This window comes from Podarcis vaucheri, assembly GCF_965113315.1.
Source record: "Podarcis vaucheri genome assembly, chromosome: 6".
Classification (NCBI taxonomy): domain Eukaryota; kingdom Metazoa; phylum Chordata; class Lepidosauria; order Squamata; family Lacertidae; genus Podarcis; species Podarcis vaucheri.
The window spans coordinates 105125038-105139140 of record NC_138764.1 but is presented as its reverse complement, the minus strand read 5'-3'; the positions used below and the strand labels follow the sequence as shown (position 1 = coordinate 105139140).

At 47.5% G+C, this 14103-nt stretch overlaps 1 protein-coding gene across 1 annotated transcript in view; it reads right to left on the bottom strand.

Moving 5' to 3' along the window:
• Positions 1 to 1214: 1214 nt before the first annotated feature.
• Positions 1215 to 14103, bottom strand: part of DNMT3B (DNA methyltransferase 3 beta) — a 51397-nt gene continuing 38508 nt past the window's right edge. The window contains exons 13-21 of the mRNA XM_082225968.1: positions 12974 to 13157; positions 12137 to 12221; positions 10886 to 11031; positions 9209 to 9299; positions 8962 to 9110; positions 7737 to 7822; positions 5768 to 5837; positions 4482 to 4600; positions 1215 to 2556 (exon numbers count right to left, since the gene is read on the bottom strand). Coding sequence (XP_082082094.1) covers positions 2415 to 2556; positions 4482 to 4600; positions 5768 to 5837; positions 7737 to 7822; positions 8962 to 9110; positions 9209 to 9299; positions 10886 to 11031; positions 12137 to 12221; positions 12974 to 13157 — 1072 coding nt within the window. The 3' untranslated portion in view covers positions 1215 to 2414. The remainder of the gene's footprint in view (positions 2557 to 4481; positions 4601 to 5767; positions 5838 to 7736; positions 7823 to 8961; positions 9111 to 9208; positions 9300 to 10885; positions 11032 to 12136; positions 12222 to 12973; positions 13158 to 14103) is intronic.

Here is a 14103-nt window from a genome sequence, read left to right as displayed (position 1 = left end):
GAAATGGCAGATCTGCTATTGTGGTCTGGAAAACAAAATAATAAAATAAAATAAAGGACAAGAAGGCACATATGGTTAACTCCCTTTCTTGAGTTACATACATTTCCATTTCCATTCCAGCTGTTTGGTTTTCATGGACAAAGCTTGGGGTCAGAGGAACCCGTGTACTTTCTGATCAGTGGCTCACTTGCTACCTGTTTATCTTAAGATCCATTCATGTGGCAGGAAAATCAGTGGAATTCCAGCACATGGGAGGGTCATGGTTTCAAGTCCAGGTATTCCAAATAAACCAGACCTGGTACCCCCTCCTGTAATGTGTCTTCTGAGGCATCTCTGCTCAAGATTACTGGCGTTCATTCTCAAGCAGAAAGTAGAGGCTCCAGCTTAGTGTAGGACCAATTCACTACTCCAGTGTTGGCAGTTTCTTCAGCGGTGGCACAGATGAGAGAGATGATACCTGGGTCAAGCAAAAAGGAGAGGAGGAGGAGGAAAGCTTCCTTCTCTGGTTTGAATTGGCTTCCCTGAGCTGTTCCTTCCTGAAGGACCGAGGCAGTGAAAGAGAACTTCCAGCCAACAGCCCAATTTGATGCAATGCCTGCTGGAGATAAATCTGGGCAAAGCTGACATTGCTGCAGCTATGCTGGGAAGCAGAGGAGGGCATCTCTGCCATACTTAGTATGTTCCCCGAGCAACATGTTTTTGGCTGTTGTTCAGTGGGGGAGCTTGGAGCACAGCTTGGACCTGGACCTTAAAATACTGATGGCGTGTGGGGAACAATCGTGAACAATCTGCGACGTGTCCACTAGGAAGGTCTCCTGCTCACAAGCCAATGGAACGAATGCGAGGAGTGTGTGCCCACGGTCGACCCCTTCTGCTTGCTCTCATTCCTATCAGTGGAGCTTTCTTTTCCCCCTGAATGATTCTTGGCCAACCTGCTACCATTCTGCTTGACATCAAGTCAAGTGCTGTGGCAACCTCCATAGCAGTCTTCCCCAACCTAGAAGCCACCAGGTTAGGGAAGACTGCTCGAGGAGTTGTGGGCTAGAAAAGCACGTCCCCACAGCTGCCTGATCCGAAAAAGGTCTCCTTTCTTTGGCAAGTGGCACAGAACCAGGAGGCACGTGAAAGGATCTCTCCAGCGCCATCCTCCATGGGAAAGAACCCATTGAGTTGCATCCATTGTATCCACTGTATCATTGATACAGTGTATGTATTGATGGGTGGAAAGAGAGACGATCTACAAAAACAAGTTGCCCCGGCAGACGGATGTCATTTCCTTTCCATAACAAAGCCAGTGGTACAAGGTAATGCCAACTGAGGGGTGGGGGAACAAAGCTAACATTCATGAGGAAAATAGCAGCATCAATAAGTTTCAGACCTGATGTCCCTCTGTATGAAGTCCTGTTGGGGACATTGCAAACAAAGATCAACGTGTCCTACAGGTTTTGAGTCCACAGCAGCATAGGCATTTGTAGAATCTTTTGGAGGGTAGGGGCCAAATTTGACGCTCTTATTCCCCTTTGCTCAACCCCAAAGGCCAAGAGATCTTCTCTGTCCCCCAGGTGAAACAAGAATTTGTGAGGAAGCTCAGAGAAGCTCTTGCAAGGGGCTCTGGGTCACTTCAATGGGTCTGTGCAAGAAAAATCCAGGTGGACTGTATGTTAACAGCATATTTTTAAAAGATAGATTAGTAGTTTAAAAGTATACCTGGATGCATTTGGCAGAGTTGGTTGTTTGGTTTTCTTTTCCTCTAGCTACTATAATTATCCCACACTTGTGTTTCAGCTAAATTCCTCTTGAGGAATTTCCACCATTCACACATAACGCTGAAAAAAGCAGCAGCCAAGTGTCTCGCTTTTTAAAAAAGTTTTGTTCTATATATTTATATATATTTTAGAAGTTTAAAAAGAAGGATAAAAAGGAGAAGAGTCTCCTCGTCTTATCCTGATTGTTCCAGTGTACAAAAAGCAGCAAGGCAGGATTGTTGCTGCAATTTTGGTTTCTTCGTGATTGTCCCTGGAGAGATTCTGTCGCTCATGCTTTTAAAAATTATTTTTCAAGTTTGTGGGGTTTTCGTACAGCCCGTCAGAAAACTGCCTCTCAGTCGGACAGCGACTGACATTGATCTTAGGGAGGAAATGCTTGGCTAATGCTGCAGTCGTGTCCCTCCATGGACACAACAGTGTTTTGCACGGTGAGTAAACAGAGGTCTTTTGACCTTTTAGAAATGTCAGTATTGATGGAAAGGAACATTCCCATCCTTCCAGTCTCCATGGTGGCGCTTGCAGATGGTGGTGAAGGGGAGATGCTGCGCTGTGGGTCGCACTTGCAGGAGGGTACCGTTCCAAGCTCCTTGCCGCCCTGCTCTCCCAAGGCTGCTTGCTCCAAGGAGACCTGGGCACCCCACCTGCTCCCTAGTCACAGGCAAAATAATCCTTGAGTGGAGCAAACAGGTGGCGGATGACCGGGACACTCCATGCCCTGCCAAGCAGCTTCTGGCGAGTTCCACGCCCCATGTTGGACAAGTCGGTGTAATGGTGGGGGAAGCCAAAGATCCTGTGGTAGCAGCAAAGAGAGTGGTTAGTTTACTTTCTCTGATTTGCCTTAACAAAAGGAAGCCCCAAAGCAACGTACAGTGGTACCTCGGGTTACATATGCTTCAGGTTACATACACTTCAGGTTACAGACTCCACTAACCCAGAAATAGTACCTCGGGTTAAGAACGTTGCTTCAGGATAAGAACAGAAATTGTGCAGCGGCGGCGCGGCAGCAGCGGGAGGCCCCATTAGCTAAAGTGGTGTTTCAGGTTAAGAACAGTTTCAGGTTAAGAACGGACCTCCGGAACAAATTAAGTTCTTAACCTGAGGTACCACTGTACAGTGTAAACCTATAATAAAATTACATAAGCAATATGAAACCTAGCAACAAGACTATCGTATGCCGGGGAAACAAGACCTCTCTGCCTATTGCAGAAATGCCGTTGAGGGTGGTGCCCAGATAGCAGGGCTGGCCCAAGACACTTCGGCACTGCAAAATGGCATCCACCAGCCCCATGAGGGAAGAAGAGGTGTGCAAAGATGTACACCTGGAACAAGACGGGAATAAAGATTTACACTGGGAAGAATGGTGGGAGGAAACTGGTAGAGTCTCCTAATATTCACCAAGATGTCACTTTCCAGGTGCCACGGGTCAGATCCTGCCTCCAAGGATTGTGCCGCAAGTGCTGCTGTGGTGGTAGCAGCATGCAACACAGTCCTTGGAGGCCGGAATTGCTGCCCCATGGATACTGCCGCCCAAGGTGGTTGCCACATCTTGCCTCTTGGGTGGGCTGGCCCTGCAAGAGGGCCTCCCCAAAGAGAGCGCTCCACAGACAGGGAGCAATCGCGGAGAAGGCCCTTTTTCTCCTCAACGCCCTTTGGATGTGACGTGCAGAGAAGGGTCTCTGCGTATGGTGTGGATTCCGGGGTCTGGGCAGGTTCACATGAGGAAATGTATTGTGGTCTCAAGCCATTAAAGCCATTAGAGAGGAAACCAGAGCCTTGAATTGCTGAAAACTTTTCCATTCTGCCAGGCCTATGCAGAATGGCTGGGGCAACCCAGCCAGATGGGCGTGATATTATTATTATTATTATTATTATTATTATTATTATTAGTCAGGCAAGTTTGAATACACCCATACCCCACACCAGTCCACTGATGTTTCTTTTTAATTCTTTTGGTTATAACTTGCTTTTAACATTTATGATTTTACTGTATGGTTTTATGTAATTTTAAACTACTGTGATTATGATGCCAAGGCATAGATAAATATTATTCTCAAATGAATTAAATTGTTTTGCCTCATTTTCCCCCCTGTGGTGTAATGAATTTACATTTGTGTTTCCAAAGGTAAGTCACTTGGAGACCTAGTTAGGTAACATGCAACTGATAAGTCTAATAATGAATAACAACAGGAACAAATCATAACAATTGAAAAGAGTGGTAGAAGTAACAACTCCATGACAAATAATCTTTAACATGCACCCCTTTGCAGGAAAACAAATACAGTGGTGCCTTGCAAGACGAAAAGAATCCGTCTAGTGGTTTTTTCATCTTGCGAAGCAAGCCCATTGACGGATTAGCGCTATTAGAGGCTTTTAGCGGCTTATCTGCTGATCGGATCAGCTGATAAGCGGCTTAGAAAAAGGGGGCGGAAAGGGAAAAAACCCCTCAGGAACTCGCAAGACATTTTCATCTTGCGAAGCAAGCCCATAGGAGATTCGTTTTGCGAAGCACCTCCAAAACGGAAAACTCTTTCGTCTAGCGGGTTTTCCGTCTTGCGAGGCATTCGTCTTGTGGGGCACCACTGTATTTGCTCCTCTTGAAGAGAGGAGCCCCAACTGCTCTGAAGAAAAGCATTTCCTGGGCAGCCCCTGCCTCTTTCCTTTCATCTCTCCCTCCCTCCCCCCCCCTTGCCATGCCTCCCCCCCCTTCTATCCCACCTTTCCAATTCAGTGCACCACAAATTGTCGTCCTTGCCATTCATCCGCACTGGGAAAGTCTGGGCTTTCCCCTGTCTGATGGAATTAGACTTTGTGGTGATGGTCTGGACCTTTTTCAACTGAAAGATAAGAAAAGCAAACATTTTAAAAACACACACACACAAATGACCACCCTAAAGGACCCCTGACCATTAGGTGCAGTCGTGGCCGACTCTGGGGTTGCGGTGCTCATCTCGCTTTACTGGCCGAGGGAGCCAGCATACAGCTTCCGGATCATGTGGCCAGCATGACTAAGCCGCTTCTGGTGAACCAGAGCAGTGCACGGAAATGCCGTTTACCTTCCCGCCGGAGCGTTACCTATTTATCTACTTGCACTTTGGCGTGCTTTCGAACTGCTAGGTTGTCAGGAGCATGGACCGAGCAACGGGAGCTCACCCCGTCGCGGGGATTCGGACTGCCGACCTTCTGATCGGCAAGTCCAAGGCTCAGTGGTTTAACCCACAGCGCCACCCGAATCCCTACAAATGACCACACACACCCCAAAAATACAAGCGCTCAGTGTGAAGGTTTCCAGAAAGTGGTAGTATTAATGCCGTTCAGCAGAGGAAGGGAGCGAGGCTGGCTCTGTCCAGTGATTTTAGGCTTCTCATCCATCAGCCAGAAATGCGCTCAGATGTCACTGGTATGCCTTCAAGTGGCGGGGGGGGGGGAGGTATTTTGCCCAGAAGGCAGCTAAAAATATCCAGATGAAAAGCAGCCGCTGGGAGGTCACTGCCGGGCCCTCAGGAATGCGAAAGAGGGTCTTTGCATCTCTTCCTCAGAGGGGACAATGTCCCCTTAGTGGCGCATCCGCCCCCTCCAACTGAGAGATCCGTTTTGGGCTTCATTTTGTCATGTCTGTGGAATGTCTGGGTTCCTTGCTCACAAGTAGAGAAGGGGAGAGACAGAAGGGAGAGTGTCTCGCCGTTTCGTTCGGCATAAAGAGCCTCACATGGGTGGGTAGTGGGGGGAGGGCAGCAGGAAAGAGGAGCACCCCAGGGTCCACTAGAGATATAATACAGGCAATGTGGGAGGTGATTTGCAGGACGAGAGACCCAGGGGGCATTCCATAGCCCAGCCCTTTGCCAACCTGGACCTTCCAGCTGTTGTTGGCCAACAACATCTGGAGGTCACTGGGTTGGCAAAGGTTGTCGTTACCTTTCTTCCCCCCTGGATCTTTCATAAGAATGGAGGGGGGCGAATAAGAATGGAGGAACTACTTGAAATAGGGAAAGTACCAAAAGTACCTTGGCTGTTCTGCCATACTCCAAGCAGTCCTGAAGTTCAAGTTTATCCGTCGTCGAAGCTACCAGGGGCCTAAGAAAAGACAAAGCGGATTACTCTCTAAGCCACGGCCCCATTGTCCTCCAAGCTCATCATTTTAGAGCAATGTGGGGGAACTTTGGCCCTCTATGTGTTGCTGAGCGCATGTTGTGGTTGTTCTAATGTTTGGAAAGGTTCAGGAGAGGGCTTCCGAAATGATCAAGGGCATGGAGCGAATCAACCACAAAGGTTGCAGCATTTGGGACTTTTTAGTTTACAGAAAAGGCAAGTAAGAGGCAACAGGGCAGAATTTATAAAATGACGCATAGCATACGGGATTTCCCAAACTTGGGTCTTTGACTGTTTTTTGGACTACAGTTCCCATCATCCCTGACCACTGGTCCTGCTAGCTAGGGATGATGGGAGTTGTAGTCCAAAAACAGCTGAAGACCCAGGTTTGGGGAGCCTGGGAGAGGGATGTTTTTCTCCCTCATCACACTGGAGTTTGTGGACATCCGATGAAGCTGAGCGATGGAATATTTGGGACAGAGAAAACGAAGTCCTTCTGCACTGGCTCCCAGTGGAGTTTTGGGTCAGGTTCAAGGTGCTGGTTTTGACCTTTAAAGCTCTTTGTGGCTTAGGGCCCTCGTATTTGCGGGACTGCCTCTCCTGGTCTGCCCCTGCAGAGGACCTTAAGGTCCATAATCATAGTTTAGAGGTCCTGGCCCCTAAGGAAGTCAGACTATCCTCCACCAGGGCCAGGGGCTTCTCAGTGATGGCTCCAACCTGGTGGAATGCTCTGTCCCAGGAGACCAGGGCCCTGCAGGATTTAACCTCCTTCCGCAGGGCCTGTAAAACAGAGCTATTCTGCCAGGCTTTCAATTTGAATTTAGCCTGATCTTTCATTCCCCTTCCTTCCTTCCCTCCCCCTCCCCTTTTTATGAAGATTACCTGCTCTGGGATCCCACATCTAATTCTCGCCTGGTCTCCTCGGTGGCCCAAATAGGACTAATTTAGCCAGCTAGCCCTGGTGATCATCTAATGTTTATTGGATGGATTTCCCCCCTAAATTGATTTTTGAATTCTGAATTTATTGCTATTCACGTTTTATACTTTTACACGTTTCAGTGTATCTGAAGAAGTGTGCATGCACACGAAAGCTCATACCAAGAACTAACTTAGTTGGTCTTTAAGGTGCTACTGGAAGGAATTTTTTTATTTTCACGTTTTATGCTGTATTTTATGCTGTTTTTTGTTGCATCAATTAAGTGTTTTGAATTTGTTGTTAGCCGCCCTGAGCCCGGTTTTTGAACCGGGAAGGGCGGGGTATAAATAAAAAATATTATTATTATTATTATTATTATTATTATTATTATTATTATTATTATTATTATTCAGTGCAAGACTTAAACTATGGAGCTCCCTCCCACAAGGGGCAGTGATCGCCACCAAATTAAATGGCTTTCAAAGGCTCGGCAGAGCCTAAAATGAATATATTCTTGACTTACGGACTGTTTAGATTTTGTGCAACTTAAGTATTGAATTTTGTATATGTTTATTTGTATGTATGTATAATATGTATAATTACTAATAAAAACTTATCTGCAAAAAAAACCAAACAAATTAAATGGCTTTCAATGAGGATTGGACAAATTCAAGGAGGAGGAGAGGGCTATTGGCGGCTACTAGCCAGGCTGGCGATGTTCTGCTCCCACAGTCAGAGGCACTAATGCTTCTGAATCCGTGTTGCTGGAAATGACAGGAGGAAAGAGTTGCTCTTGTGTTCAAATCCTGCTTGTGTGCTTCCCTTGGGGGCAACTGGCTGGCCACTATGAGAACAGAGTCCTGGGCCAGATGGGTCCCCTTTGGCCAAGGATTGCAGCTTGACTTTGCTGCCTCTTTGGAAGGGATTGCAGGTCCACGGCGTGGCCCTTAGAGGTGCTTCTACATTACCTGTTCATCCCAGGAAGATTCCCCCAGAAGTATCGGGCCCGGTGTGCAGCCGAGACTTTGACGGCATCAATCATAACAGGGTTACACTGAAGACAAAAAGGGACAACAGTTAGGGACGAAGCGGCAGAAGGACTAAATTCACAATTCCTTTGACAGCAGGATTAGATGCAGCCTGGGGAAAAGAAGCAACTCCAAAAGTCAGAAAGATGAATTACAGGCTGCCTCATGCGCTGCCATGTTTAGGATAGTAGTAGCAGCGATGACAACAATAGTACTAATTCCAGTACTATGCTGTGAATGGCCTGTGATCTTCGGATGAAGGGCGAGATGAGCGCCGCAACCCCGGAGTCGGCCACGACTGGACCTAATGGTCAGGGTCCCTTTACCTTTATAGACGGAAAAAATACAGTAGATGGGTTCCTAGAATCGGTTGTACGCCAATTGTGAACACTCCGCTGCACGGTCATCAGAGCAAGGCCCCGCAAAGAGGCTGATCAAGGTCCTTAAGTGCAGGGGCACCAATTATGAAAAGGGAAATGGAAAAGAGGTGGACAGTACAACAAAGATCATTTAAAGGGATTTGGATGAAACACGGGCACAGGAAGGCCTTACACAACAGGGCATCCCGCTAATGGGCATTCACTTAACACCCCAAAAGCCTTGTTCTACCTTCTAAGGTAAAGGTAAAGGGACCCCTGACCATTAGGGCCAGTCGTGACCAACTCTGGGGTTGCGGCACTCATCTCGCTTTCCTGGCCGAGGGAGCTGGCACACAGCTTCCAGGTCATGTGGCCAGCATGACTGAGCTGCTTCTGGCGAACCAGAGCAGCGCACGGAAACGCCGTTTCCCTTCCCACTGGAGCAGTACCTATTTATCTACTTGCAACTTTGATGTGCTTTCGAACTGCTAGGTTGGCAGGAGCAGGGACCGAGCAATGGGAGCTCACTCCGTCGCGGGGATTCGAACCGGTGACCTTCTGATCGGCAAGTCCTAGGCTCTGTGGTTTAACCCACAGCGCCACGCGCGTCCCGGTTCTACCTTCTAGTCTGCCCCTATTAGAACCCACCATGCGAAAGCAGGATCCATGCCTTCAATTAAATAATTGCAAGCACATTTTGCAGAGGTCAAGGGCATTCTCAGTCATCCTCTAATTTTTTTCTTTTGATTTTTGTTTTTCACAAGCTTCTTGCCCTTGAGGAAAAAACTGAACCCCCGGGGCTTTACCTCCAAGAAACGAGAGATGTCCCTCTTGTCGTTGATGCGCATGGCCACGACGTTCTCAAACAGCCAAAAGAAGGGGCGCTCCTCCCCGGCTTTGGGGCGCGTGTAATTGAGAAGGTGGTAGAACTCAAAGAAGAGTCGCCCGGTCCCCTCTGCAAGGAGGAAGACGGGTGGGTCAAAGGAATGTAGGACATTAAAAATGAGTTGAGGAGCCAAGCTGAGAGTCCCCATCCTTGCAAGGGCTGCTTACCATAGAGGCCCTTCCTGGCAGGGTTCACGATGGAGAGGTCGTTGCAGGGGCTTCCGCCAATCACCAGGTCAAAAGGGCCCCATTCGTCAATCTGCAACGGGCAAGCAGAGCAATGGGTTTGGCAGGGTCAAGTGCAAAGTCATGTTGCCTGTCCGGTTTGTAAATCCCAGGCTTCTGGGGCTTCACAAAATCAGTGCCGGATTTACGTATAAGCTAAACAATCTATAGCTTAGGGCCCCACTCTCTTGGGGGCCCCCAAAAAAATTAAAGGGGGGGGGGAACTGGGTGTGCATTTCCAAAATATAAGATAGAAAACAAATAAAATAAAACCTACATACAGCAACAGTGTTTTGGGTTGTGTAGGCTCCTATGATGTAAGTAACGGGCCCCCAATCATTTTATGTTCGAGCTTAATAATTATTTCACTTTTAATATACTTCTTCTTAATTGTATTTCAGTTCAACAATTACTTTGATGTACAAATGGCTCTAGATACCTACTAGGTCCATAAATCACCATATAGCATATATTCAACACGAAAAAACAGTGACAATTTGTTGTTGACAAAGGACAGCTGGACATATAAAGGGCCCGATTACCTTCAGGAGCTGAGGGCCTCATCAAACCTAAACCTGGCCCTGCACAAAATGACCACATCGCAGAAGACCCCAGAAGAGTCAGGCAGCTGGATCAGGCCCAAAGGAGCCCAGCATCCTCTTCTCACCGTGGTTATTTATAATAAAATAAACATCTTTTAAACCACAACCAAGCACTATATCAATTCTTTTCAATAAATAAATGTATTATCTGAGGCTTTTCTTTGTGTGTCTCATCCACGTGAGGTCATAGCTGTCAACTTTTCCCTTTTCTTGCGAGGAATCCTATTCGGAATAAGGGAATTTCCCTTAAAAAAGGGAAAACATTGACAGCTGTGCCTGAGGTCCAGATGGTGGCAGTACAGGAACAGACCTTTTCTGAAGGGGCTCTCCATTTGTGAGATGCTCTCCCCAATTAGGTTTGCTTGGCCCCTTGGTAACACATCTTTAGGTGCCAGGCAAAAGCATTCGTCTTCTCCAAAACCTTTGGCTAATTAAAAAAAGATGACCTTTTAAAGTGGAGTCGGGAGGTATTTGTCTTCCCCCCCCCCCTTGTGCTATTATTATACAGTGGTGCCCCGCAAGACGAATGCCTCGCAAGACAGAAAACCCGCTAGACGAAAGGGTTTTCCGTTTTTGAGCTGCTTCGCAAGACGATTTTCCCTATGGGCTTGCTTTGCAAGACGAAAACGTCTTGCGAGTGTTCCGGTTTTTCCCCGCTCCCCCCTTTTTTCTAAGCCGCTAATAGCCTTTTAGCCGCTAATCCGCTAAGCCTTTAATAGTCGCTAAGCCTTTAATAGCCGCTAAACCGCTAATAGCGCTAATCCGCTAATAGGGTTGCTTCGCAAGACGAAAAAAACCGCTAGATGAAGAGACTCGCGGAACGGATTAATTTCGTCTTGCGAGGCACCACTGTATTATGTACTTGATGTTTTATGTTGTAGACCACCATATGGTCTCTTTATGAAAGGCAGTATATAAATTTAATAAATAATAACAAACATTTTGACCCGGCTTCCAATACAACCAGCCAGCCGCCTCAGCCAAGAAGCCTCAACTAGACCACAGGGAATCTCCTTACATTTTTCTTGGTTATGTTCCTGACGTCATGCACGTATTTGATGTTCCCTTCGTGCCGCACAGTTCCCACAGCTATGGACTCCTCGCAGATCTCAGAGGCGACGTACTTCTCCACCTGGATGCCAAGATCCCGCAAGACGAGGTAGCCTAAAGAGTCAAAGCACCACGGGTGAGGAGATGGGAGAGGTGGCCCTTGAGATCTCTCGTGATTCCCTGGCAAACAGCTCCAACTGTGGGAGCCAAGATGCGCAGGGTGTCCACATCCCGACAGAAACAAGAGACTCTCAGGAGCTGCAGTGTTGATGCGCATGCTCTGGCTGCTACTGTGGCATGGAGAATGACAATTTCCCGGTGCACGTTTTGTTCACACACACACACAAGTCATGCATACGCAACATCGTTTGATGAGGAACAACACTGCCAGCAAAAGATCGGTGGTGGGACCAAAACAAATCACGAATGTCATGGGACAGCCTGGAAGATGCAGAACAGGGGAAGGAAGGTGGACAGAGATAGACATGGGGTCAAATGAACCAGACTGGCCTTAAGGAAGGAGGGCACAGGCTTGACCACCACTGTGGGATGAGCTGTCCTTTAGCGGTGATGAAGGCTGTTCTCGTCCATCCTCACTATGACCTAGCAAGGCAGAGCGGCATTTTTTCTCAAGGGTTATCAACGAACATTTTTCACAGTGCCATTACTATGCTACAGCTTGTGCCCAGCGCAGGACCACCAGGGCGTTCTCTGCGCAAGGGGACCAGGGGCGGAGATACACTCGTGGTTTTTAACCTTAAGGAATGGTTTTGATAACTATGGCTGGATCTCCACTGATCTAAAAAAACCGCTAAGAAAAAGGAGTTGTAAAGCTCTCAATGCAATTTTCCATTGACTGATGTACAGCGCCCCAGTGTCACACTTTTATAACGCATTTATAACGTTATAAGGCACCAGTATAGATTAGTCCTGCATGGACACATGACGTCCTACTTTTAACACTCATAATGCGTTATTAAACCAGCAATAGGGAAACAAAATAGTGAGATTGGCAAAGTAAATGATGGATCTGCCCATCAGCTAAACGACCTACTCACTGCCCTAGCAAACCTGTGATTTGAACCCAGCTTCTAGCATATTGGTGTGTGGCCCTTTGGACGTTTTGTTGTGTGGCTGGGGCAACCCAGTCAGATGGGCAGGGGGCAAGAAATAATTCTGTGATTCTCAGACATCAGAGTTTGTTGAGGGGATCTCTCACCTGTTGCAATTCCATCAAAGAGAGACAGCACTCTGATTGGCCTCCTGTTTGCTGCTGGGATGGCAGGGTAGATTTTTGGTGGCTCCTGTGAGAAGAGAAGGGGGGGAGAGAGATTAGAAATGGCACCGCCAGCCGCCAGGTGCCCATCTCTCCCACTGGCTTAAGTTCATTGCAAATATAGGAAGCCTCTTCTAAGGTTGCCACATGCAAGAAGTGTGAATCCTAGCCATTAAGAAAATCAAATGCACAAGTTTCACGTCAACAACTGGACCTAAGAACGTGGCGTAACAATAGCCTGCAGGATCAGGCCCCAGGCCTATCTAGTCCGGCATCCTGTTCTCAGGATAGAATTTTATTATTACGGTCACAGACTAGTTCCGGGTCACTTACAATATCAGGAAAATCATAAAATGCAACAGGAATACACTGAATTGCAAATGGGTATAACGGAGACAATTCAGATATAGCGGCGGTTAAAAATATATATTAAATCTTGATCACTAAAATGTAACCTATAATTATCATTTAAATCTTTAATCGTTTTGGTAGTACAGCTTGTTCCCTAAGTTTTATGGCACTCGCACAGAATTTGGCCACCCTTAGTGTGATGTCTGGATCCTCGTCCTCTACCAGGAGTTTTAGACATTGAAATTCAGACCCATTTGGAGATTTTTGTATAACAGGAGTGCATCCTGTTCTCACAGGCAGCAGCCAGATGTTTCGATGGGAAGCCAAAAAGCAGGATCCAAACATCAGAGCATCTCTCCAATTCCATAATTCTCCTTTAGGGCAGGTGGGCTACGCTGCCCCCCTTTAACCACACCCCTGTTTCCTTACGTATTCAAGCCCCTTCTCGTCTGTGAAGAACTCCTTCAGGCGGGTGTTCCAGTCGCCCCTCCTCTGAAGCATCCCGTGGCGCTCTTGCGGCTGGCACATGTAGCAGCTCCAGGGGTCCTCCTTCCTGGCTGCGTCGGCCGCCCCGCGACCCACTAGCAGGTTCAGGCAGTCCACACAGAAGCACCTGCACGAAACAAGAGAAGAGGAAGGGGGGGCTGTCCGTAAGGCTGGGCAGCTCCTCTGTTCCTCCACGGCCAGGAGGTAGAAATTCTGCAAAATGCATTATCAGTAAAGCTGGTATTATTATGCAAGAGTGCGGCCTGACCACAAAAGTGGAAGGAACCAATTAAAGGAGAACCTAACGGCCGAATGCTACAAAGAAAAACAACTCCAGATAAAGCACAAGGAGGGTTCTGCATGTACAGCAAAAAAGGGGGTATCTGAGGCATTTTCTTCCATATAGTGTGCATTAGTAGTAGTAGTAATAATAATAATAATAATAATTTATTATTTGTACCCCGCCCTTCTGGCTGGGTTTCCCCAGCCACTTTGGGTGGCTTCCAACAAAGATTAAAAATACATTAAAATGTCACACAGTAAAAACTTCCCTGAACAGGGCTGCCTTCAGATGTCTTCTGAATGTAAGATAGTTGTTTATCTCTTTGACATCTGATCGGAGGGTGCCACTACTGAGAAGGACCTCTGCCTGGTTCCCTGTAGCTTTGCTTCTCAGCACTGGACCTCAGCGTCCCGGCAGAACGATGCGGGTGGAGTAAAGGTAAAGAACCCCTGGACAGTTAAGTCCAGTCAAAGGCGACTATGGGATGCAGCACTCATCTCATTTTCAAGCCAAGGGAGCCGGCGTTTGTCCGCAGACAGCTTTTTCCAGGTCATGTGGCCAGCAGGACTAAACCGTATCTGGCACAACAGAACACCATGACAGAAACCAGAGAGCACGGAAACATTGTTTACCTTCCCGCTGGAGCAGTACCTATTTATCTACTTGCACTGGTGTGCTTTCAAACTGCTAGGTTGGCAGGAGCTGGGACCGAGCAATGGGAGCTCACCCCGTCACGGGGATTTGAACCGCCGACCTTCTGATCAGCAATACAATCGCAGCTAGCTCAGGG